The sequence below is a fragment of the Pseudochaenichthys georgianus genome, chromosome 11 (assembly GCF_902827115.2).
Source record: "Pseudochaenichthys georgianus chromosome 11, fPseGeo1.2, whole genome shotgun sequence".
NCBI lineage: Eukaryota > Metazoa > Chordata > Actinopteri > Perciformes > Channichthyidae > Pseudochaenichthys > Pseudochaenichthys georgianus.
Genome location: NC_047513.1, coordinates 817633 through 843906, shown reverse-complemented (window position 1 = coordinate 843906; position 26274 = coordinate 817633). Strand labels below are relative to the sequence as shown.

The window sequence follows — 26274 nt, the reverse complement described above, 5'->3', positions numbered from 1 at the left end:
ATGACCAGCTCACCGAGGTCGAGCAACCAAAAATAAAATCGCAAATTGCAAGGGTTGCTGAATAACACGTTTTATTTATACATGGGACAACGACAATAGGGCTGCAACAAACGACTCATTTGATAATCGATGAATGAAATGATTAATCGACTATTCGGACTATTACTATCTGCCTTGCACAATTTCTCAAGCGCTCTTATTTCGCCATCAACTTTTAGATGTAGCTTGAGGTTGTTTTAGGCATGTGGAAACTAACAATGAAGACAATCAAGATGAATACTTGATTCAAAAATACATATATTATTAAATTAACTAAACAAATTGTGAACAAAACTAACATTGCTTTTTATTTAAATTAAATAAATAATATTTCACATCAAAAGAATCAACAATGTTTTAACAAATGGTATTAAATAATGTGATGACAGACCTGTAAACAGAATAGCTGAAACTGTAACTAAATAAAGAGTAACTCTGTTTCCTCTAATCATTAACCCATGTTTGTATAATGTAGTTAACTCCGTGTGTTGCTGCTAGCCAGTGGCGCAGAGGCACAGCCCCACCTAGTGTCAGCAGAAAGTATTACAAATAATGATTACAAAAAAATGCAAAAAATAAATTAAAAAATATATTAAATATATTTTAAGATCATGTTTAATCTTCTGATTCGTCTGTACATTGCTGTTTTAGTCCGTGCTCTTCTAATGAGTGTCTACAGTGTGTGCCTATTGAGCTGTTTAGAGCCATGTGGGACAAAACCTGATCCTGCCCCTCCCTCTCACTGTCTAAGTCAATGGTGACTGTAAAAACTACACTGCGCATACTCAGAGTATTGTCCTATTTAATGTGTGTGGCAAAAAAATAATGACCATAGGGGCATCGAGCTGCCATCCCCACCATACGTCATCTCACATCATTCAGGGCTGATTGGCTGTAAGTACGTGTGCTGCGAAAAGTGTGGTGTGTGAAGAAGAGACGAGAGAGCTGCAGTGACGCGTCCTAAAACCCGGAAGTAAGCTGCGCATGGCTTCCACAAAAAAGCAATGAGATTTCTCCATAGGATTTTAGAAAATAGCTCCAAATAAGATCTGTGGGAAACGTACCTGTTAGATAAATGCACGTTTTGTTCAGCCGGATAATATCCACATGTCTACACTACTTTTATCATTTTCAAATCATAAATCTATTGGTTAGATTAGATTTATGATAGACTTTTGAAACTACAAGAACATAAGGAGGACTTTTACAAAAAAGTAATAGAGATTTTTGTCCAGAAGGATAGGCAAATGGACTTCATCTTCAAGTCAAGATAAGACTGCAATTTTATTGAAAATGGGATCTTACTAAGAGAGAACAATTCAATATTTAAATGATAAAATTAAATAGTTTTGGGTATCCTTCTGTTGAACTGTCTGTTTATAATTAATTGAAGCATCAGACAAAAAAAGCTTTTGAAAATAATATTATATTTTGATTTAGGTCAAAATATAATATTTGTAAACCTGAAGAGTCAGTGCCAGTGCCTCACCAGCCATGAACCTCACTGCAGAAGCTTATATATAGACATCTAAGTATTTTGTGCCCCACCACTTTTGTACATATAGAAACACCACTGCTGCTAGCATACATAACACCTGACGTGGAAACGTTACTCGTGGATGGGACTACAGAGCTACTAGAAAGACAGTCGAACCCGATGCATTCCTCCGTCTGAATGTGGTGCACTTTTGCTAAATGTTTAGACAAATTGCTCGTGTTACCGCCCTTACATGCTAAACAGTGGCAGTTCTAGACCAATTTCACTGGGGGGGGCCACTGGGGGGCCAGTTATTTTCTGAGGGAGGCACGATAAATGCAGGACGAAAAAGAGAACTAGACAGTATAAAGTAATTGTGCATCAGAAAACAATGCAATACAGTTATTGGTATTTGTTTCAGTACACTTATTTATTTCAGATAGATCTTATAGTTATTACTGTTAGCTTCAGCTTAAGTTATAGTGCAATGTTTGCACTAACACCATATTTATATAAAAATAAAGGCAATGAACAGTTACATCTCTACTTTACATAAGGGTGTCTGCACAATCTCACATTACAGCAACAAAATTCTGCGTTTTTTGGCAAACCGAGTACCAGAAAATATACATTAAAAAAAATGGGGGGGCCACAGGGGGGTCAGAGGTCAGTGTTAAGGCCCTGACACACCAAGCAGTCACCAGAGGACTAGCCAAAGCTGAAGTCGGCTGTTGCCTGGCCGTGTTCTCCTGCGTTTTGGCCATGTGTCGCACGGGAACACACCGCACCGACTTCAGTGCGTGAGTGGCAATAACTCTCCTTACCAGCAGGCGGCGGTAGTGTGTATTCGTCATTCAAAAGAGGCAACAACGGAAGACAGAGAAGAAGAAGAGTATATTTTCTCCGTAATATCATACAGAGCTGGCCTCTCCTGGATCAAGGTGATGAGCAGGTCTTCGTTTGCATCATTCCAGATCGCCATGATGAGATGAAAATGAATAGCAGTCTGTGTGTGCCTTCTTAAATCGTTTGTTTACATCCCTCACTTCCGCTTCGCTTCTCATGCACTGATTTGCTAGCTGAACAGCCAATCAGAGTGATTATTTGGTCCGACTGCCAGACCCGATGCATGGCCGATTCAACATGTTGAATCGGCCATGCATCGGGTCTGGCAGTCCAAATAAGGCGTGTCACGGTCGACGGTGCGGGACACACCAACCTGACTACAGCGCCGCGAATGCCCGACAGCCTCTGACGGCCTCTGACTCCCAAAATCGGGTTGGTGTGTCAGGGCCTTTAGGGGGGCACTGGCCCCTCCTAGAACCGCCCCTGATGCTAAACTCTCTTGGCAACGAGCATTGTCCACCTCAAGACGGGTAACATTTAACCACACCTTGGAGCGCTTCTCTCCGCCATCCCCGCCGTGTGTTGCTGCGTGTGTGTGAACTGCCCCGCCCCCTCGCACACAGACGGGAGAGAGATCTCGTCTGGATTGGAAAGGTCGAAAATACACCGACCATAGACGCATTTGTTTGTCTTTCTGCATGTTAGAAACGAGTTGGCGACACTAAGACTACGAGATAATGTTTGTGTAGCAATAATACCTTTCTCTTTCTCAACTCACTACTCGGAGGGAAGTCGCTGCTATGCCTTGTGAACACTCCGATAATGCCTCTCCACGTTACCTTTCTTTGGCAGAGCGACGCTTGCTTTACAAATAAGGCAAATAACCTTTGAATGTGAAATCACAACAAAATATTCTTCCTCCCATTCTGGGTGGAAGTGGTTTGTCTTTAGCTTCTGGCTCGGTCCCGCACTCATTTTGTTGTTTGTCTCTAACTTAATTTGAGTTTTCCCGGCACTTGACTGATTTTGTATCGCTTTGCATTCTGGGTTAACAGACTGGAAAGCGATAGGTCGCTTTTTCTGTCAATCAAGTAAACTCCTGAATTAAGTGGCAGGGAGGCCAAGGGAGGAGGGATCAAAACCTGTGGTCTATTTTAACGGAGCTGGATTTTTTTTTTTATGACTGACTCGCGATCTACCAGCATTGCCCACGCGATCACACAATTGTACTAGCTGCTTACTAGCTAGTTACTTTACTTGTAACAGAGCATTCCCACTCAGTGGTAAAGCTTATTTTACTTACTGACGATGGATGATCTAAAGTTTAAAAAAAGTCACAATTCTTTCTTACCTAGAACGCTGCGGTGTCAAGCTGGCACTAGACGTTGGTGTCTGTGCTCGTGTTGGGGTTTGTTCCGTTTGTGGTCGAGTTGGAGTTGATGTGGAGGACGTTGTTCGGGACTGTTCCTCCTCGCTAGTCCCAATGTAATCATCTGCATAAGCGTCTTTGAGTTGTGAAAAGCGCTATATAAATAAAATGCATTATTATTATTATTATCTAGAACAGAAACATGATTTGTTAATCCCAAACTACTGCAGCACAATACTATAAATAGCAACAACCACTATAGAAAATAAAAACTTTTGTATCTACTACAAGGAAGAGAAGACAATCATGTATATTGCAATTATAATCTTGCTTGGACCACACAAACATAAATATTTTTCTCTTAAAATTGATGCATACTTTGCAATACTTAATCACCCCATAACAATCTTGTTACAGACCGCACAGATGGATGTCTATGAGAAAAAACACAAGGGCTTGAAGAGGCATGTTTGAGAGAAGCCCCACTGCAGGTCATGTTGTATAGAAGCTCTGTTATATCTCTGGTGACAACAGAACCTTACTCACTGGGAACATTAATTAGCTCAAGCTTGCACAGTCAACAAACAATGTTTGCGCAGCTGTGTGAGGACAAGGTTCACCTGGTGGGTTTCATTTCACTTCAACATCTAATAAGTCAGTTCATAACCCTTCATGATCATAAACTACCAGTTATAGCTTCTGAGGAAATTCAGCCTGTACTACAGGATGAAAAGTGCATGCTGGGTAACTTCCCCTCTGAACACTTCACCTTTTCCTGTCATCCTCTTATAGGACACACAATATGTTCGGGTGTTCATTTCTTCCTGCAGTGTCTGTACTTTGGCTTTGTCACTAATATATCGGTCAGGAAAGCTAAACTTCAATTACCCAGGGTGCATTGCTGCCCTTTTTTAATGTTTATTTTATTATCTTTTCTTTTTAATGACTGATTTTAAATGCCATTTTCTTAATGTCTTTCGTTTTTTGTAAAGCACTTTGAGTTGCCTTGTGTTGAAAGGTGCTATATAAATAAACTTGCCTTGCCTTAGGAATCAATCTGGGTGACTCCATCCTCACAGAGACGTACAACTGTCCTGGGGGTTGAGACAAGCAGCACATGGAGGTTCTAAAGAATACTGAAGACTACTGCAGAAACCATGTCCGGATTTAATAACGCTATGGATAAGCCTGTAGTGATGGGAATTACGGCTCTTTGAAGGAGCCGGATCTTATGGCTCCCTTCCTTTCCGAGAGCCGTTCAAAGGAGCCGTTTTTTTTTAAGGGGGCGGGGTTAATAGGCTTATATGCGAAATGATCACCAGGATAATGGTTGACTGTATTGGCAGAAATCTACTTTTACTCACAGAAACATGTATAACGTGCTTCATCTCTCAGCCAGCCAAACTACTACTGAAGCAGCATGCGTGATGCCATCATCTATGGCTAATATGCATTCAGGAAAGCAAGTGGATTTATGGCAACCAACGATAAAAAGAACAGCTCTCACCAAGTAGAACTCGGTTCCCTTCGTTCATACCAAAGAGCCCATCAAAAGAATCGGATCGTTCGCGAACGTCACATCGCATGATCACTATAAGCCTGGCTTTAGTTTCTTTGGCTAATTGTGGTCACTTATGCAGTGTAGATTACAATATAATGAAAGATTGTCTTGAACTGGTAGATCTGTCGTCTCGATAGAGGGGCACAGGAATGAGTCCTTTATACCCGGAAAATATTTAGCGTTTACGCCTTCCTGTTCCCTTGTCTCACACATTTGTTCTGGTTAGAAGCCTGAAATAAGGTCTGTGGTTAAAACAAGCTGAAGAAATGTTCACGTTTTGTTCTACAGCATGAAATATGTCAGTAAATCTCCCGCTGGTGAATGTCTGCAGCTTCTATATGAGGATAAAAATGGCGGTTGCTAACAAGTGTCTAAATTATCATCACGCTGTCACAAGTCCGCCTTTAGAGTAGCGGTGGTGATAGGCAGCCATAAGAGGTTCTTATTCCTGCTGAACGCATTTGTGCTTCAGAAATCATAAAGTGGTGTCAATATGTGGAGATGATCAATGATCTCAATGGGATTCACCTGCATACATAAAGGTTTGAAATGAAATATCATAAACATGTATTCTGAAATCCAATGGAGAAATCCCATTGGCTTTTTGGACCGAGCTTTTCTGAGAAGAAAAAAAAGTAAATAGACAATATAATAAACCTAGGAAGATGACTATGTGTAACCCCTTGCTTTATAAGAGGGAGTCACTGATACTCAAAAGAAAGCTAAAATAACCATTCTTAGTAAATCTCAGTAAACTAAGTAAGACGATTAATGAACCGAGACAAAGTATTAAATATAACTTGTTTGTATTACATCACTTATTAGACGCTTTTATGCAAAGCGACTCACATACTCAATACTGTGGGCAATCCCCACAGGAGCACTTTGGGGTGAAGGGTCTCAGGGACACAACGACGTGCTGACTGCAGTGGGGTTTGAACCTGTTCACAATACCAAGGCTCTATCCACTGCGCCACACACCTAGATTGAATACATGGACCAGTATGCATGCACTGCCAAAGAGAAAAAGCTTCTTCAAATCATGCCAACATGACATACTATGACCTTGCTGTAGAGGAGTTCGGTCTCTTCCGTCCCTAATGAAACTAAATTAAACCAATACGGTCCGCCAACGATTACAAAGAGCAGAATTACAACTTGCCTTCAGTGAGAATGAGGATGATTCAAAGGTGTCTGCTGTCCACAACGGCCTGCTCCTAACTCAGTCGTATGAGTCTTTTAAAGGGGCCCTATTCAGCTGATGTTCGGGTTCATATTAGCATTTAGTGTCTCTACTGGGACGTGGCTCCATGCTTTAATGTTCAAAAAGCTGATTGGTTAACTGGCCGGCCCTGTTGTGATTGGTCAACCTCTAAGAGATGTCCCGCCCTTATAATATCATGTACAATGTGTCGCCAATGGAGGCGTGTTAGGCAGGGGGGGAAAAAAACTCCCTCTGGAGGGAACACAGGGATTTCAGCCTTTGCAGACCATTTACATGCACTAAAACCTACACCAGGGGTCAGCAACAGGCGGACCGCGGTCCCGACCCAGACGCCGACCTATACGGACCCGGAGCTATAATCAATACATTAATAGGGGATTTTTCGGCGCCTCCCTCTCGTCTGAAAGGAGTGCTGACAGAGAGCACCGGAACGCCGCTCCAGCCCTTAAAATATTGCAATACCCATAAGGAGCCATATACATGCCGCAGTGCTTGCGTGGCTGTGTCTTTAGTTGTAAGCACAGTGGCGATCTGTTGTTATTAGCATCTGGTTAGCTAGCTATGCTAACGAATTTAAAGCGCTTTTCTACAACCAGGTGGAAGAGAGCTATCTCCTGAGAGGCTCACATAGCCTCAGCTCAGTGAGGTTAAGGCACACCTTGATATGATCATTATAGTTATTAATGAGACTAAATGAAAAACAGGTATAAAATACTATATGACGGCAACAAAAAAGTTGTTAAAAATAACAAGAATAGAGTTTAAAATGGGAGTGATTTGTAAAATATCCAAAAAGAAAAATATGCTTACAGTTCTGTTTCATCTGGGTGTTGAGAGATGTATCCATAGATCTCTTAATGTTGCTCTCAAAGTGCACCAGATTGATGCCTTTAACTTCAATATTTAAAAAAAAAAAATCTCCCCCCCCCCCCCACTTAAATCATGGATAGGATACTAAATACATTTGCACAGATCTTGTGTCCATATCTTTCTGTGTTGGTGGTCATGCCACACCGTGCACATGCATGCTTACGTGAGTCATGGTGAGATATCTGGATTCAGAGGTTGCTTTTTCTTTGCACAGCATGCAAGAAAGGCCAAATTAATGGGCTGTGATTTTAGTTTTTTTAAGCAGAGGTTGAGTTCAATCATTTGTACGGCCCTCGGAGGATCCCCCCCACCCCTGCTGTAAATAATAATAAAAACCCTTGATTTGTAACTTAACATCTCTGTCTCCTATTGATCAGAGTATATTATAAAGAATAGCCAGTTAATTGAAGCATTATAGCACAGGCCTTTGTCAGATGGTATATTATTACGCTGTTTTTTTTCTGCTTCTAATAGTTCTCTCTTTTGTCACCATACCTGTGTTTGCATCCCTGTAACCAATGAGCACCTGCATGTGTGTGAGAATAGCCCTGACTCCATGTCAGCCCAGATTTACAAACTCCTGGCAGGACAAGCTCGAGCTCAATTCTCGCACTGAATTAAAACAAAGTGAGTGAGGGACTGCAATATAAGAGGGAAAGAAAGAGAAACTATAAAACTGTTCAATTGTTATGATGTGTAAAGACTGATATGTTCTATAATCGTCTGAAACTGTTGAGTCATGATGTGAAACGGTTAACAAAGAAAAAGGGACTCAAGCTGCTGCTACACTTTATTTTATTTATCTAAAATTAAGCACTTTTAAGATGCACATATTTTCAAAAGCTATTTTATTTATTTTCTCTATTTTATTTGTAAATGAGGCCCGAGAGGAACATTGCACATATCCACAGTATTTACTGTATATCTGTAGTTCAATGTTAATTGACAATAAATATTGTTGTTTTTGAATTGTACTTTCTTTATTTGATTGGCAGTCAGTTGTTGATTACATGCAGACGTTGATAAAGCTACAGGCTACTTCATTATATATCACACTAATTCATGAAGCAAGTTAGACATTTTGATGTTCCGGACCTTTGCATGGGGACATTTTCTCTAACTGGACCTCGTTGAATTTTAGTTGAAGACCTCTGACCTACACACTAAAACACAGTATAGGAGAGGGAACACCCAAAAAAGCAGAATAGGGCCTCTTTGAACACATGCAATGCCTTCGAGGCTAACAGAGGTCAGCGCGTAGATGCTGAGTATACATTCTACTTTATACAGGAAGTCATTTTTTCACATTTCTTGTTTCTTTCTTTCAGAATAAAGAGAGAGAACGCATGAGGGAGCGAGAGAAAGCAGCGAGGGAGAGGGAGGCTCGCTACAGCAACGGTCACCTGTTCACCTCTCTGACCATGTCAGGGAACACGCTGTGCTCAGCATGCAACAAGAGCATCACTGCCAAGGAGGCGCTGAGCTGCCCCAGTAAGTCACAGTTACTGTTACAGTTCAGTTACAGTTCACTTCAAGACACTGAGAGGTGGGTAGAGGGGCAGAAGAACAGGGGTATTCAAGAAAAAGTCCTGCCCGTGAGAAATGGGCATAAAACATATTGTTAGAATCACTGTCAAGGATTCGCGGGAAAAGGACCCACATGCAGACTACAAAAAGGTAAAGGTTATAAACAAAAGCGAGCTTTATTTAAAAGCTAAAAAACATGGCATGAATCAAAAACATTGATAGTACAAGGTAGCAAGAATACACAAAACTGACTGTGACCAACATGGAGGGAGACAGGAGAGACAAACAATGAACCGCCATGGAACACAGGGGAAGACTAGACTAAATACACAGAAGGGTAATCACAGGACAAGACACAGCTGGGCAGGGGAGGAGAAACACAAGGACAACAGGTGAACACAATGAGACAATCAGACACACCAGGGAAACTATCGACAGGGAGGAGGACCAGACAAAACACAAGGAGGAAGACAAAACACCGAATGAACAGACTTACAACACTAAAACCGAGACATAAACCTGGGAGTGTGACAGAACCCCCCCTTTCAAGGGACGGATCCCAGACGTCCCAAAAAACAAAGTCCAGCAGGGTGGGTGGAGGGGGTCTGGAGGACGGGTGGAGGGCGGACGGCCCGGGGGCAAGGCAGAGTCCAAGGTGGGGAACTCGGGCGGACAGCCCGGGGGCAAGGCAGAGTCCAAGGTGGGGAACTCGGGCGGACAGCCCGGGGGCAAGGCAGAGTCCAAGGTGGGGAACTCGGGCGGACGGTCCGGGGGCAAGGCAGAGATCATGGAGGGGCGAAGGCCACAGCGGGCGAACTCAGGGGGCCGAGCATGAGGGCGAAGGCAGCGGCAGGAAGAGTCAGGGGGCCGGGTCCGAGGGCGAGGACCACGGCCGGGAAAGTCAGGGGGCCAGGCTCGAGGGCGAAGACCGCGGCACTCAGGGGGGCGGCCTGGAGGGCGAAGACCGCGGCTCTCAGGGGGCCGGGCTCGAGTGCGAAGACCAGATAGCTCCGGAGGCCGGGCAGGAGCCGGTGTCGACTGGACAGGAACCGGAGCCGGTGGGACAGGTGTCGGCAAGATTCCCCACGGAAGAGGACAAGGAGTTGGCAGGAACCCCGGCGAGACAGGTGATGTCGAGGCCTTCAACGAAACAGGACATGGGGTTGGCAGGGCCCCCGGTAGAAGAGTAGTCGGCGGGACCCCCAACGGGACAGGACACAGGGCCGGCAGGACCCCCGGCAGGAGATCAGTCGGCGGGACCTCCAACAGCACAGGACATAGGGTTGGCAGGACCCCCGGCAGAAGAGTAGTCGGCGGGACCTCCAACGGCACAGGACATGGAGTTGGCAGGACCCCCAGCGGAACCTCCAACGGACCAGAACATTGGGTAGGGACTTGAGAGGGGAATCGAGAGGTGACTTGAAAGGGGACTTGAGAGGGAACTCGAGAGGAGACTAGAGAGGGGACTCGAGAAGAGACTCAAGAGGGGACCCGAGAGGGAACTCGAGAGAAGACCCGAGAGGGGACTCGAGAGGGAACTGGAGAGGGGACTGGAGAGTGAACCCGAGAGGGGACTCGAGAGGGAACTGGAGAGGTGACTTTAGACGGTCGGAACGCCGACAGGACACGGGGTGCTGGAGTCGGCTGGAGAGCCAACAGGAGACGAGGTGCTGGAGTCGGCCGGTACGCCAACAGGACACGGGGAGCTGGCGTCGGCCGGTACGCCGACAGGACACGGGGAGCTGGCGTCGGCCGGTACGCCGACAGGACACGGGGAGCTGGCGTCGGCCGGTACGCCGACAGGACACGGGGAGCTGGCGTCGGCCGGTACGCCGACAGGACACGGGGAGCTGGCGTCGGCCGGTACGCCGACAGGACACGGGGAGCTGGCGTCGGCATAATGACACTGAAGAGTGTACTCTAGGGAGAACAAGTCCAAATAAAAATAAAAAGCTGCTGGGTCCATTGTTGGTCGGTTAATTCTGTTAGAATCACTGTCAAGGATTCGCGGGAAAAGGACCCACATGCAGACTACAAAAAGGTAAAGGTTATAAACAAAAGCGAGCTTTATTTAAAAGCTGAAAAACTAAAAAACATGGCATGAATCAAAAACATTGATACTACAAGGTAGCAAGAATACACAAAACTGACTGTGACCAACATGGAGGGAGACAGGAGAGACAAACAATGAACCGCCATGGAACACAGGGGAAGACTAAATACACAGAAGGGTAATCACAGGACAAGACACAGCTGGGCAGGGGAGGAGAAACACAAGGGCAACAGGTGAACACAATGAGACAATCAGACACACCAGGGAAACTATCGACAGGGAGGAGGACCAGACAAAACACAAGGAGGAAGACAAAACACCGAATGAACAGACTTACAACACTAAAACCGAGACATAAACCTGGGAGTGTGACACATATCCCCGAGAACACACACACACACACTTCACTGAGTCAAGGCTGTTCACACTTCATTGGTTGTGCATAAAGCATCACATTTCACTTTCAAAATCTGTTTGCACACACTACTTTAAATCAGATGTATATCTCTGCAGTTGGCATTAGACTGTTGAGATTTTTAACAAATGATTTTGGGGGCTGTATGAACATCTTTAGGTTTACAAAAATGTATAAAGAAAGAATCATTCAAATGATGAAGATTGTTATGTCGACTTGTGATTTTGGTTTGAAGTTACTGTAAGTATTGGTTGTAATCAGCTGTGATTAACAGACCATACATTTTGAGTAAGGGAAGTCAAATAAGACTTTCTTCTCCCTGCTCCTTTCCATCATCGGCTAAAAACTGCTTTAAGTGTAGATGTTTTGTTTAATAATAATTCAGTGGAATAAACGTAACTAAAAACTAAAAGGTTTTCCAGTAGCTTCTTCAACAAGATGTAACAAATAGTGTTTTGTTCTGTGTTACCTCTGTTCTTCCTTAGCATGCAACGTCACTATCCACAATCGCTGTCGAGACGCTTTGCCAAACTGCGCCAAAATGAAACAGAGGGTAAGACGAAGGCCACACCGCTGATCCTCAGCTCTCATAATTGACAGATCTTACGTTTTAAAGGTTTATTATTTACGCTCATATTTAGCGAGTCATTTGAACACCATGATCAAATATTTGTTCATCAATCAAAAATGCTAGTTCTAGATTGTGACACATGCCCACTGTTACTCTTCGGACCAAGAGTAAATATACAACACCAACATTTTACAGAATGTAAAGGAAAGACTATCAAGCTGTTTCACCAATGTTAGACAGAAACAGAGAATACATCTTAAAGAGCCATGTGGACACGGAGCAAACTCATTTCATAAACTCTATTTCGCGGTTGAACAGGCTTTGTGTCCATCATTCAGGTTCCAATGTGAAAGAGACGTACTGATGTACTTGATGTTTTAACAAGATACCACTGAGCTTACAATTCAGTGAACAAGTGAATCATTGAATATCTTAAACTGTAACCATTTTGAAAATGGAGTATGCTATTTTCACCGCATTCACACTGCGGTACTTTTCCCACAAAGGTTCATGCGAACTTAGTTCATGCGAACTCTTTAGTTCTCATGAACTAAGTACAGATCACGTTCACACCGGAATAAGTCCCTGAGGGTGGATTAGGCAAATGAAGCCGCTGACGTCACTTCTTCTTCTTCTGCTTTGGGTTTACTGGCAGGCCGCAACCCACTTCACGGCGTATACTGCCGCCCGGAGTCCCCGGCCGGAAGTCCCCGGAGTTGGGGACTGGCCTTCTACTGAAGCTGCTGGTAGTCTTTTTGGTGTGAACGCGATCATGAACTAAGTTCCCATGAACCTTTGTGGGAAAAGTACCGCAGTGTGATCGCGGCTATGTTCACACTGATCCATTCCTTTGTCTAACCAGCAACAGAAGACGGCCCTAATGCGGAACAGCTCAGCCTTGCAGACTGTCACGCTGCGCACCAAAGGTGAGAGCTCTTCACACACTCTTCTGTATCCAGTCTCCTTCCTCCACCTCATGCAGTTCTATTGTGTCTGTTCCTCCTTTCCTGCATTAGATTCTCTTTTCCTCAAAACGCTGTTCATTTCAACCTATTAAACGTCTCAACATATCCAACAGTCACTTATTGGCATTCTGCAACACTAGTCATTCATGATCACATTAATGATGTTCAAGTTCTCAAACATTCTTCAGGAGGAATGTCAGCAACAACCAACAATGGTAAATGTTCTTCATCCGTCATCTTAGAAATTCAACATCAGGGAAACTGCACCAAGCATCCTTGATGTTATCCCTCCTCCTCTCCTCCACCCACTCAATCCCTCCTACTCCGGTTTGCTCTTCTTCCTCCTAAACACAAAGGTCTGGCTGTCACTATGCTCCTCCTCCTCCTCCTCCTCCTCCTCCTCCATCTCCATGTCTTTCCCTCGTCACTCTCCCTCATGGTGCTCTCCCTCCTCTTCCTGCAACATTTCATCCGTAGCTCCAGGAATGCGCGAGCGTCCCACCTCAGCCATCTACCCCTCAGAGAGCTTCAGGCAGACCCTGTTGGGGTCCCGAAGGGGTCGCTCCGGCCTGTCCCTGTCCAAGAGTGTGTCCACCAACAATATCGCAGGGTGAGCCTCACTTTAATTGGCCAATGCTATAGTAACATGTCAAATGCAAGCAGCCCTAAGGCACATCTCTCTGGCCTTCATTTCAAACCTTTATTTATACAGATACATCCCATTGAGATCATGATCTCGTCTTCAAGGGAGACCTGCTCAAGTAGTTCCACATGAAACACATGCAGGCGCAGGCATCTACCCATGGGTTTGGGTCTAACCTCTACCCCAGGGGTGTCAAACTCAATTCAATCGCAGGCCACATCAGCATTAGGGCTGCACTCAAAGGGCCGGTTGTAACTTTAAGACTATATACAAATACATATATAAATATATATGTATATTAAATAATGTATTATATTACATTATTGCATCTGCATTGGATTATTATCAGATAGGGTAATAACTTCATAATTAACTACGTCTGAAAGCAGAAGTCTGGGGCAAATAATTGCAAGTCTTTTCAGTGAGAATGTCACAAAATGATTTAAAAAGAAAATGCAAATTCTGGAAAAAAAGTCTGTTTCAAGGTGATGGGCAAATGAACCATGGGGTCACTAAATAAGAGGTAGTCGGCATTTCATTTGTTATATGTAGCACTTTTTTTTAAACAATTGAATGTTCTAGACGGGTGACAGACTTTTAAAATGCTGAAAGCTGTCTTTCCTCAAAGGTGTGGTCATTGTTAATCTAATTCATACTGTACGTTTTATTATACATGTGGGTTATTGTCTAATGAGAGGTGTAGGCAAACATTTGACTTCAAGGATTTCTCTTTTTTGTAAGAAAAGCGGCTACAAAGCCCATAAAAATGCTTCTGAAAGGTAATAACCACATAGAATGTAACCAATATCAATAGAGAACCGCAGTGACGCGTCGTAAAACCCGGAAGTAAGTTAGCATTTTTAGCACTTCCGGTTCCTTCGTCAAAAAGCAATGCATTTTCTCCATAGGGTTTTGGAAAATAGCTGGAAATAAGGTCTGTGTTTGTTGACACAACTTTAAGAGATAAGTCACGTTTTGTTCTCCGACATTAAATACATCAGCAGTGACCCCACTGGTGATTTCTGAAGAGTTTACGTGTCTGAAAAACGATGGTTGTTACCGAGTGGCTGAATAGGACTACAGAAACTGTCGAGGCCGTTGTACGTCATTACGCCTAACACGTAAACACTCCCGCTACGTTTGTTTTCCCCTGTGTTCTGCTTGAAAGCAAGTCCCTGGCTATCTTTAGTATCTGTATATCTTTAGTATCTGTATATCTATATATCTGACCATTAGAATCTGTATTTTTGAAATTGTCCTTTTTAACACCGTAGTTTTACAAATTATAGAATAATTAATTACCAGTGTTTTCCAATTTTACTCGGCAGTTCGTTTCGTTAGCTAACGTTAGCTAACGTTAGCTAAAGCTAGCGCTACTAGTTAGCTACGCAATGGTTTGTTGCTTTGCTCCGGGTTGCAGCCACAGGTCTTCTCATGAAACGTGCTCGTTCTATCGTTTCCCGGCCAATGTTTTCCAAAGGAGAGTCTGGATTCGTGCCATGAGGTAAGCTGACGTTACATTTGTGTCCATGTCACGGTGAAATGTAAATGATGGGTAGTGACTGTATCTCCGTTTTAGAGATGGCGCTGCTGAAAAGACCGCAACATAAGTAAAGATAATGAATACATCCTATTAAAACCTGTGTGGCTTATATGATAAGTCTAATTAGTACAAGCAGCATAACGTTTCACCGTGTGACTAAAGATTGTAGTCAGGGAAATCAGTTTGACATATTGAACTAATAACAAATCACCTCTGGCTGGCAGAGAACGCTCTGCTCCATAGCTTCTCTTGGACGTCACATCACATGTACATTTTACATTTATATTCAATTTAATATTCCATCCTTCACATACTTTTGTATATATAATAACTTATATTTAGTTGTTCTTGTTATGCTGCTGCAACACAAACATTTCCCCAATTGGGATCAATACAGTAATATCTTATCTTAATTAAGAAATATAACTATTATAATTAGTGTAGCAGCTGACACCTATTTTCAATATGGATTAATCTACCATTTATTTCTTTAGTTCAATTTTGATCTATAAAAATGTCAAAATAGTGAAAATGTTCACGAGACAAAGTGCAAGGTTATATCTTTAGATGTTTTGTTTTAGCCTATGTACTGTATGTCTTAATGCTCTTATTTGTGACGATGTGACTTCCATGAAACTAATATTTGATATCTTCCCAACAGACGAGCTGACAGGAAGCCTAACACTCTAACAACCACAACATTGCAAAGGTGAGTAAATGTAAATTAAAAACGATTCACAATTTTTTAATGTCTTCTTCTTTCTTGCAGTGAGGTGAAGCTGACCTTGCACTTGGTGCCAGTAAGGATGCTCCTCACGCAGGCTGAATGTGTCTCCCTCCTTACTGACACAGAAGCCCTTGATTTGCAATGCTTCACTAATTGTCATGTCCCTGGCTCCGCAGGGACACTTTACCTCCAGCACAGCGGGAGACCCTACCAGACCATCTGGAGATGCCCCCAACACTCCTGATTGGGAGAGCCACAAACCTGACTCATGGACCTGCATAGGGTTGCAGTGGTGAATGCCCTGACGCCCTCACATTCATTCATAGTCCCCCACTGTACAGAAACACCGTCCAGGGCCTGTTGTTGCCCTAGCACCCTGGCACTAAGGGAAGCAGTCACACGCTTTGACCTCAGCTCCAAAGTCGCTGGCAGTCAACCTTCCTTTCCTGAACAAAGGCCAGTTTGGGTTGGTTCGCTGACCAGTGTAGCCACCTGCATTGCCCTCTGTTGCTCCTCAGACAATGCCATGCTTGCCACAATTGCCTCAGCTCCCTGATGCCCAACAGGTTTGAGAATTTCAGGAACAGTAAGTGTTTCCAAGCTGTAGTGTTCCTCTTCTGGCTCGGGGGAGAGAAGCCAAGACATTCCTGAGATCCTGCCCCCGAGTCTGTCCCTCAGCCAGTCACGATCTTCTCTTTAACATCTACATGCTACTACTGGCTCAGATAATGAAGAACAACAAAACAAGTTACCATAGCGATGCAGATGACACACACATTTACATAACAATTTCACCAGGAGACTATGCTCCAATTCAAACACTGAGTAAGTGCATTGAACAAATCAATGACTGGATGTGTCAGAACTTTCTCCAATTAAACAAAGATAAAACTGAGGTAATGGTTTTTGGATCCAAGGTGGAACGTATAAAAGTTAGCGCTGAGCTTCAGTCTGCAATGTTCAAAACAACAGATGAAGCCAGAAATCTAGGTGTAGTCATGGACTCTGACCTGAGTTTCAACAGTCACATTAAAACAGGTACTAAATCAGCCTACTATCACCTAAAGAACATATCTAGGATTAAAAGACTAATGTCACAGCAGGATTTGGAAAAACTTGTCCCTTTATCTTCAGTAGACTGGACTACTGCAATGGTGTCTTCACAGGTCTCACTAAAACATCTATTAGGAAGCTGCAGCTGATTCAGAACGCCGCTGCTCGAGTCCTCACTAACACTAAGAAAGTGGATCACATCACTTCTGCTCTGAAGTCTTTACACTGGCTTCCTGTGTGTCAAAGAATAGATTTCAAAATACTGCTGCTGGCTAAAGACTTTTCTTTTTGTCGCTCCTTTTAATTGAACTATTCACATCTTAAACTGCACTGTAACTTTTATCCATGTATTTTTTCTTTTAATGTTTATTTTATTAGCTTTTCTTTTTAATGACTGGTTTTAAATGCCATTTTCTTAATGTCTTTCATTTTTTTGTAAAGCACTTTGAATTGCCATGTGTTGAAAAGTGCTATATAAATAAACTTGCTTTGCCTAATAAAGATTTCATGTGACACATAAAATGGATTTGTTGATGGGAATTAATGTGAATAAATTAACTCTAGGTTAACGGTACTCTTGCTATCACTACTCACCGACACTCTATCAACCGTGTCCCTCATGCTAGCCCTGACAACACCGGTAAGCACACCTTCATCTAGGCTGCACTGTTGTACGTGTCCTGACTTGTAGTGGTTCTCTCCTCTATCTACACTCTTCTTGTCATCTTTGTAAAACGATATCAGACTGGTAATTGACACAGCCATGACTTCTAGTTAAATTCAGTGTGGCTCAAATGAAAAGCTTTGTTAAAATATGCAAGCACGCGGAAGTCAAAGTCAGCTTTATTGTAAAAAATTCTACATGTGTTATACATCCAGAAATATCGTTTCCCACAGTGTGACATGTATACATAAAACAAAACAAAAAGGGCCTAGATAAACGGGGTATACAGTTTAAAATGTTAATATATTTAAAGTGTTCAAAGTGCAGTGTCAGTGCAAGTCAGTTGAAACGATCTTAAGTTGGCGTGACGTTGAAGTCGTGCGACCCTGCTGCTGTACTGGCTTGTAGTTCGTTTATAGCATAACGTTAGCATTTCGCTTTTGGCGACTAGATTTATGATTCAAAAATTATAAAAGTAGGGTAGACATGTGGAGATTATCCGGCTGAACAAAACGTGATCCCTCTCTTAAATGTGTGTCAACCACAGACCTTATTTCGAGCTATTTTCTAGTGATGTGTCGGTCGCGAACGTCTTTTTAAGTGAACGACTGAAGCCGGCTCTCGCCCGCGAACGAGCCGGTTTTTTTTTTGCGGAGGGATCTAGATCGGCTTGAAGGCACATTATCCCGCTTATTACACGGCCACATTCTCAACAAAGTAACGACATGACTCCCAATATTAATTGAAATGCTTTTATGGATTTAGAAAATGATTTTATTGATTTAAAAAATAGTTGTATTGATTTAAATTGACATGCATCCGCTCAGAAAAGTAGTCCGTTGTTACTGTTTGAACTAACGTAGCAACGGCAGGAACTGCTTCGATAGCGTTTTTGAGGAGCTTTTTGATTACAGATTTGAAAACATCGCTGCTTGCTTTAAAAGTAGCACAATTCATTATGTCAGACCTTGGGAAGTATCTAGATATCCCTGTCCTAATGCCAAAGGAACTGCACACTGAATATGTGTCGCCGTTTGATGTCTATGTCTGGACCGCTGCGTAAAAAGGAGGGTTTCTGCCCCATTACTTCTCTTCTTACTTCTATAAGAATAAAACACGGAGGACGGAGATCTCTTTTTGTCCCCCTCTTCTGACAGCCCAGCAGCTGATCTCACTCAGAGCATGCTCCCCTCTCCTGCAGGGGGGCGTGGTCAGCTGCAGGGGGGCGTGGTCAGCTGCAGCTCACAGAATCAGCCCCCTGCAAAAACAGCCCTGGAAAGAGCAAATAGAGCGAAATGAGGCATGGCTAAAATTTAGGATCATTTTGCTATTTTGAAAAAAAACAACTATTTATATACTTTATATAGGTGGATACAGTAGCCACTTTTTTTAAATAGTTTTTATAGGTGTTGCCATTTGTTTTGTGTAGCGTGGTTCTACAAGCAAGTCAATGCATGCATTGGGTGGTATCAGAGAGTTACACGGGTCTGTAAATGCAATGAAAACAATTGGCCACAGCAAATAATTTATATTAAACATGTAATTTTTACTTTTGAATACTTTAGTACAAAGGATGTATTGAATAATTTAAGTGATATATGTGTACACATATAATTCACGAGTCAAAACAGGGCTACATTTGATTTAATTAAAATGTATAATATGTGGTAAACTGAAGAGCCCTTTGGGAGCCGAAAGAGCCGGCTCTTCTTGGTGAGCCGAATGATCCGGCTCACCAAGAAGAGCCGGAATTCCCATCACTACTATTTTCCAAAATCCTATGGAGAATTTGCATTGCGTTTTTCACGAAGGAACCGGAAGAAGTTTACTTCCGGGTTTTACGACGCGTCACTGCGGTTCTCTATAACCCTGTTATCGCATCCAAATAAATAAAGGTTAAAATGATCCATTTGATAATGTCACTGACAACACTGATGTGTTCATGTGTTCCAGGGTGAGCAACAGGAAGTCAGCATGCATAACACCAAAGCAGCTAAATGGAACTCAGCCATTATTCATTTGATCTTTTACTGTTGCACTTTCTCTAATGCGCAAAGGTTTTCTTTAATAGCTTTTGCCATAAACTGTAAATGTTCTGCTTCTTGACTTTCTGAACTTTCTTATATTAAGAGGCTTCTTCCTGTCACATAGGCTGTCTGGGTTCAAACACTGATCATAAATAATGGCTTTCCTCACTAAAGTCTCAGTAAGTGTGTGTGTCTTGCAGGACCCTGAGTGAGGACTCCACCCTGGGGCTGCGCAGGATCCTGTCCCAGTCCACAGACTCCCTCAGCTTCAGGAACAGAGCTATGTCAATAGAGTCCCTGAACGACGACGGTACGAGAAACTACACATCTTCACACCAAAATGATAAAAGTAATGTCAGTGCCATAGGTCAAGTGAGTAAGCTGGTTCTTAGCAAGCAGGAAGGAAGCCTTCCGGAGAGTCAGAAGTGCAGCAGGGAATGGAAACTGCAGTTTGTTCTGGGTAGTATCAGCCGTTTTTGAGCAGAAACAGAGGAGTGTTATTGTACTATAGTGTTGTACTTTGTGTTGTGCCTACACCTGCTGGCAATTAAAAAATATATACATAATACATTTTTGAGGCCCATGTTGAGTTAACAAACGGGTGGATACAGGACCTCGCAGTGCACGAGCGTGCTCCCCCCCCGTTGATGCTTGCGACACAGAAGCCAGGGGGGCCTCATCACACAATTTTGCGTGGGGCCACAAGTTGGCCAGGGGCAGCCCTGCCGCATGTACACTGTAGTTTCAGAGTGTTGGAACAGGTGGTGTTGTCTCATATCAGACATGGCACAGGAAGAGACTATCGCCTATGTTATCCAGTTAGCTACTGTAGCTAGCAATGTTGTCGTAGGGGTAGCAAATCAAAACAGACTGCTCAATCACCAAGACAACAACATGTATAACTTTTATTTGCATGAGATGGGGATTGTTGAGTGTGAGAAGTGTCCAATGTTCCACGCATGTTTTGTTTATGTTATGAGTCCACAATGCTAGAACTCTTAGTGCACAGCATCCGGCATACTTTGCGCTAAGTAAGCACTTATGCACTTAAAATAGCAAATGTAAGGACCTAAGTATGCAAATTGAGACACAGCACAGAGGACTAAGACAGGACACATTTATGTGAGCAAGCTTAAATCTATTAAATGAATCAAACATACACTGGCCAACCACTCACAGAGTGGGGAGACCAAAGGAGCATTTTTGACGTATTTCTAAAAACATTTGATATATTTCAGTTATATAAGATACATTTCATATATGTGTATGATATGTAGAGCACTTTAATACAAACTCTTTTGAATGCAGTGTAGTAAATAGGTCTACAGTAAGGTTGAGATGTTGTGCTTTCTGTTTATTGATATGATGACTGCTGATGATGTGTTGTACCTGATGAATGTCTGACATGACTAAAGCATAACTATATTCACCCGAACACAAGTTGGACTGCACCGGGTAATCTGCTGACACTCGAGACACATTGTGGAAACAAGTGGAGGATCAAGCTGTCTTTTCACTCCTGGGTAGATCACTGCGCAGCTCTAACAGCATGTGTGGGTGTTCTCTTAATTAGGAGACAACTACTATAGTTCAGTATTAGAAGAGCTGGAGCTTGAGGGGCAGGACTTCAAGGCTGACTCCTGGAGCATGGCCGTGGACAGCAGCTACCTGCAAGCACACCGCAAGAACATCATCAAGAGGCAGGATGTCATCTATGGTGACGTATATTCATCTTTCATCCCAATAGTACAGACGTGTAATGTATCGTTGAACTCAGATCCTTTAGACTCAGACATATGTATGTGTGTGCTCTTCTCAGAGCTGATTCAGACGGAGCTGCACCACATGACAACGCTGCACATCATGGAAAGGGTTTTCCGGCAGGGCATGCTGGATGAGCTCCAGATGGACCTGTGCACCGTTCATGCCATGTTCCCCTGCCTGGACCAGCTGATCAGGATACACTCCCACTTCCTGGCTCAGCTTCTCCTGCGGCACAACTGCAGCCTGCAGCCTGGATCATACCGCAACTACACCATCCACCAGCTGGGAGACATTCTTCTAGAGCAGGTGACGGAAACACTGCACACGTCACGCAGAACTAGAACTCATTTGGTTAAGACAGAAAATACTCCTGTGTAATTCTATGGCTTAGCATCTTTGACAGGGTGTGCCGGTGTCAGGGACACAGGGTTTTGAATGACCCTGGATAGATGCAAATAAATCAATAATTTGACACAAGATATTGATTTATTATCATCGTATTACGGTACCTGCATTATGAAAAAAAGTGCGTCTTATACGGCGAAGATTATTTCAGTTTAGCCATCATGAATCAGAAAATGTCTTCTTTCCATAAATATACAAAAATGCAACATGTAGTGGTGTTTTGGTCACAGCTGGCGTTACATCTACCAGACCAGTCCCTTGATCAAGCGTCCTTAACAGTCTGCTATCAAAAAGGAGCAAACTGTTGGATATCCAAATTGACCAATCAGTATCTAGTATTCAATTAAGCTCTTGTATAAGTTATTTATAAGCCTAACTTGAGTTGGTATTGGTATTTTAATTGAACTGCAGTTTTTTTACAATGAAATGTTAAAATAGATTATATATTTTTAATAAAATATTTATATTACCTTTTAGATTTGTATCTAATGGTAGATAAGAGATAGCAGGTCAGAACAGTGTCTTCCATGAACCTTTAAGCCGTTTCCTCACATTCATACACGCAGACAAAGCACCACTCTGTTCTTCTGCAGTTCTCAGGTCAGTGTGCAGACGACATGAGGAAGACCTACGCTGAGTTCTGCAGCCGCCACATGAAGGCTGCCAAACTGTACAAGGAGCTGCTGGCCAGAGACAAGAAGTTCCAGTGCTTCATTCGGGTGAGACACATTAGAGACGCAGCATCAACTGTACCCCATGTGTTGGTAACACAGAGTCTCGGTAAACCTCCCAAGGCCCTGGTTTGTAAAGACACAAGCTACAATTGCTGATGAAGCCCTTCATTTCCAGATTAAAGGAAACAATAAGTATACACCACCTAGAATATTATATGTCTTCTATCAGTGGATTGGCTGAATTGCTGTCCTCAACTCAAATCTGCTTCTAATGCCCCGCCAACAATATTTTAACCTATCGTGTGTTCTGACTGGACCTTATTCTGCTAACCTATCAATGAATCTAATATACATAGATTCCTGCAGTCAAATGTGTAAAGGCCTTTATTCCTGAGCAGCAATGCCATTTAGTTACAATGGGCGCATGCACTCGCTCTGCCATTGGGCTGGGGATTGAGCCAGAAGGTGGTTATAGATGTGTTGGGATGGATGCAGACCAGGCTGGGCTCGACATTAAGGACTGCCCGATGGCCCGGGGCCATCTAGTATTTAGCTCGGGCAATGAAGCCTCACCTGCTGGCTGCCCGATCGGGCAATCTACAGTATTATGCCAGCATCATGCAGCTCGCGGATCAGCAATGAGTGACCCGACAGTAAAACTAAACTATCTATAACTAGTTTAGGTAGTTTGAGAGGTAATTAAAATATCTACGTGTGATATTCTAACCTGAAGCGTGTTTTGTTCCGCTCACCGCTGCATGTGGTTATGCAGAGCTGCGTGTCGAGTCTCGACTCGTCAGCAGCAGCTGATCTCTCTCTCCCGTCAGATTAGACTTCACTCGCGTTTATGTCCATATCGATCAGATCCAGCTAGTTCTAGCTAATGATATGACTACCTGCTTATTAAAAGACACCTAAACAATAAGTGTCGCTATGCAACCGGGTGAGGCCACAAAGTATAGCGCAGTATTATGCATTTATTTACATGCCCACCGGAACCCCGAGGCATTACCAACAGATCAACGCACAATCAACCCATACAGGACATCTCTTTCTCCACATGAAGTGTTAGACATTAGAGTTGACTATTCTTGTCTGTCACATGCTCTTCTTGTCTGTCACATAAGTGGCGCAACTGAAGCGGTATTGCTCTAAAGGGAAATTATTCTGACCGAAGAGATGTAGATTTGCCGGCTAACGGGAACTCTGACGTCGCCATTTTGTGTGCTTCGCGGATGCGCTCGGCTCCTCTCGACTGCTGCTCGGTCAGCTTCCGGATGAGGAGGCATTCGTTGGACCAACTTACAGTAGATAACATGACAAACATTTTTAACAGGGGCCATAATAGTGTAAATAATGTTTGTTTTGGCAGTTATAACTGAATGTAATGTTTTCTACTTTTTTCCATCTGGGAAGGCATTTGCCTTCATCAGATGGAAAGTGTTTTGACCAACAACTTAATTATTTCTTATAGCTATGCAGGGCATGCAAGCGAGCAAACACAAACAAGAACAAACAAACAAGTGAAATGAAGAATAAAATTGAAATTGTACAATATAATATTGTGGTGGTTCATCTTATAATTCAGTCTAGAGAATGCACCAGACAGCATCTAAGACCTGCAAACATCTAAATGTTCTAGGGGGACGGAGGCCCCCCAAACCCTTCGCACTGCCAGGGATCATTCAGGGTGAGCGGAGTGTGGTTGCAAAATAAAAATAAAATGTCAACCAGGATCCTTTTTTCTTTGTTTCTCTCTGTCCCTGGGCAGCGGGTGAGTCGTGGGTCCTTGCTGCGTGGCCATGGTGTTCAGGAGTGCATCTTGTTGGTGATTCAGCGGATCTCCAAATATCCTGTCCTTGTTCAGCGTATTCTGGAAAATACTGCAGTGAAAGGTGAAGCATCCTATTTAAGAAGATAATGATCAGTCTCTATACCTGTGACCTGTACCTCCACACCCAAAGCTTTAACAGTTTACTGCCCTTGTGTTTTGTTTGGTGATGGTTAATGTCTGAGAAATCTTCCCAAACCTAAATCTGTTTAATGATTAGCAAAATTGATACATTTGGTAAATGTTCCGTCTACAAAAAGTAATTTGCCCGTTAATAAAGTATGTCTTGTACTTTTTCTTTGTGCTTTAGGTTCTTATTCTTAGCTAATAATCCTGTGTCCTGTATTTCTCTTCCAGACGATGAAGAGGAAGCCTCTTCTATAGCCCAGGCTAGCTTTATGGTCAGAGAACTTCTGAGTTCAATAGACCAACAGGTACCACATTTGTTTTGGAAACATATTGGCCATATACATCATAAGATATAACCTATAAAGGCAATATAATACATGGGCTGTTAGCATTTGTTGAGCTTCTCTTGTGTGACATCTGTTATGTTATAATCTTATTATTAGAAGACAAAAGGCAGTCGTGGAAACCTTGACGAAAAATAAGGCAAAATGCTTCTAAAAGTGAACCAAGTTAAAAGCTAGTTGTTTTGCGTTGCATTGATTTGATGTTGGTGAAATTGACTGCAAACTGTTGGTCATTCCCATGTCTGGATTGTGTTTACATGATTCATTAAGCACCAATTTGTGTTGTCCCCTATTGAATTACATTGAAATAGAATCAGATTAGCATTAACTGTCTTTTGTACTCCAAATGGAAGATACAGTAACTTTTTTTCCTGGTTGGCAGATGGAGGACCTGGAAAAAACACAGCGTCTGCAAGAGATCCAGGCCAAGCTAGACCCGCGTTCTGAAACCAGAGTGAGGGATGGGGGACTGTTCAAGCCTTCAGAGCTGTTCCGCAGGAGACTGGTCCATGAAGGAACCCTGTTCTGGAAAACCCCAGGATCCCGGCTCAAAGGTACATCAAGCTGTAAAACTATCTGGTCTGCCTTTAGTGTTTACTTCCGGTCGGTCTTCTTCTGCTGTTCCCTTTAGTGTTTACTTCCTGTCTGTCTCCTTCTGCTGTTCCCTTTAGTGTTTACTTCCGGTCGGTCTTCTTCTGCTGTTCCCTTTAGTGTTTACTTCCGGTCGGTCTTCTTCTGCTGTTCCCTTTAGTGTTTACTTCCTGTCTGTCTTCTTCTGCTGTTCCCTTTAGTGTTTACTTCCTGTCTGTCTTATTCTGCTGTTCCCTTTAGTGTTAACTTCCTGTCTGTCTTCTTCTGCTGTTCCCTTTATTGTTTACTTCCTGTCTGTCTTCTTCTGCTGTTCCCTTTAGTGCTAACTTCCTGTCTGTCTTCTTCTGCTGTTCCATTTATTGTTTACTTCCTGTCTGTCTTCTTCTGTTGATTTATCGGTACTTCAGCTCTCTGGGCCTTTCTTATTTCTCTAATTTCCCCTCCTCGACTCCTCGGTCCTCCGGTAGTGACCTGGAAATGGTTTTCAGCGCGCCATTTTTAAGGACATCTAATTTCTCTAAATGCGAGAGGACCGAGCATCGAGCATCGAGGAGGCTCTCTGGAGGAGCTATAACCGAGGATACACTGATGGGTCCTCCACTGCTCCTCTGCGGATGCATTTCCGGCAACAGTGATGTTTAAAAGAGGCTTGACGGCCGGACTGATCTCAGCCAATGACAGCTCTGCATGCATCCCCTGGATATTATTTTAGAAACTGCTTTCATCACGTCGCGATGTTTACAGTGAGAACAGCTGTGAGGTGCAGAAAGCAGAGCAGAGTGTATAATATATATCACTCAGTATAACAGACCTACTCTCTTTATTTGCTGTAGTTTAGTAGATATCTACAGAGTCGATATTTTTCTAAGACCATTTAGTGCTTCACATAATAAAATACACAACGGCTGTAGCCTGATTATGCTTTAGGAGCTGTGTGTGTGTGTGTGTGTGTGTGTGTGTG

The 26274-nt window shown here is 43.0% G+C and overlaps 1 protein-coding gene across 1 annotated transcript in view; it reads left to right on the top strand.

Moving 5' to 3' along the window:
* Positions 1 to 26274, top strand: part of arhgef2a (Rho guanine nucleotide exchange factor (GEF) 2a) — a 96102-nt gene that overhangs the window by 7910 nt on the left and 61918 nt on the right. Inside the window, 11 exon segments of the mRNA XM_034094323.2 lie at positions 8716 to 8878; positions 11868 to 11935; positions 12816 to 12879; positions 13396 to 13528; positions 19776 to 19885; positions 21149 to 21292; positions 21395 to 21645; positions 22338 to 22463; positions 24190 to 24313; positions 24607 to 24683; positions 25105 to 25276. Of these exon segments, the coding sequence (XP_033950214.1) occupies positions 8716 to 8878; positions 11868 to 11935; positions 12816 to 12879; positions 13396 to 13528; positions 19776 to 19885; positions 21149 to 21292; positions 21395 to 21645; positions 22338 to 22463; positions 24190 to 24313; positions 24607 to 24683; positions 25105 to 25276 (1432 nt within the window).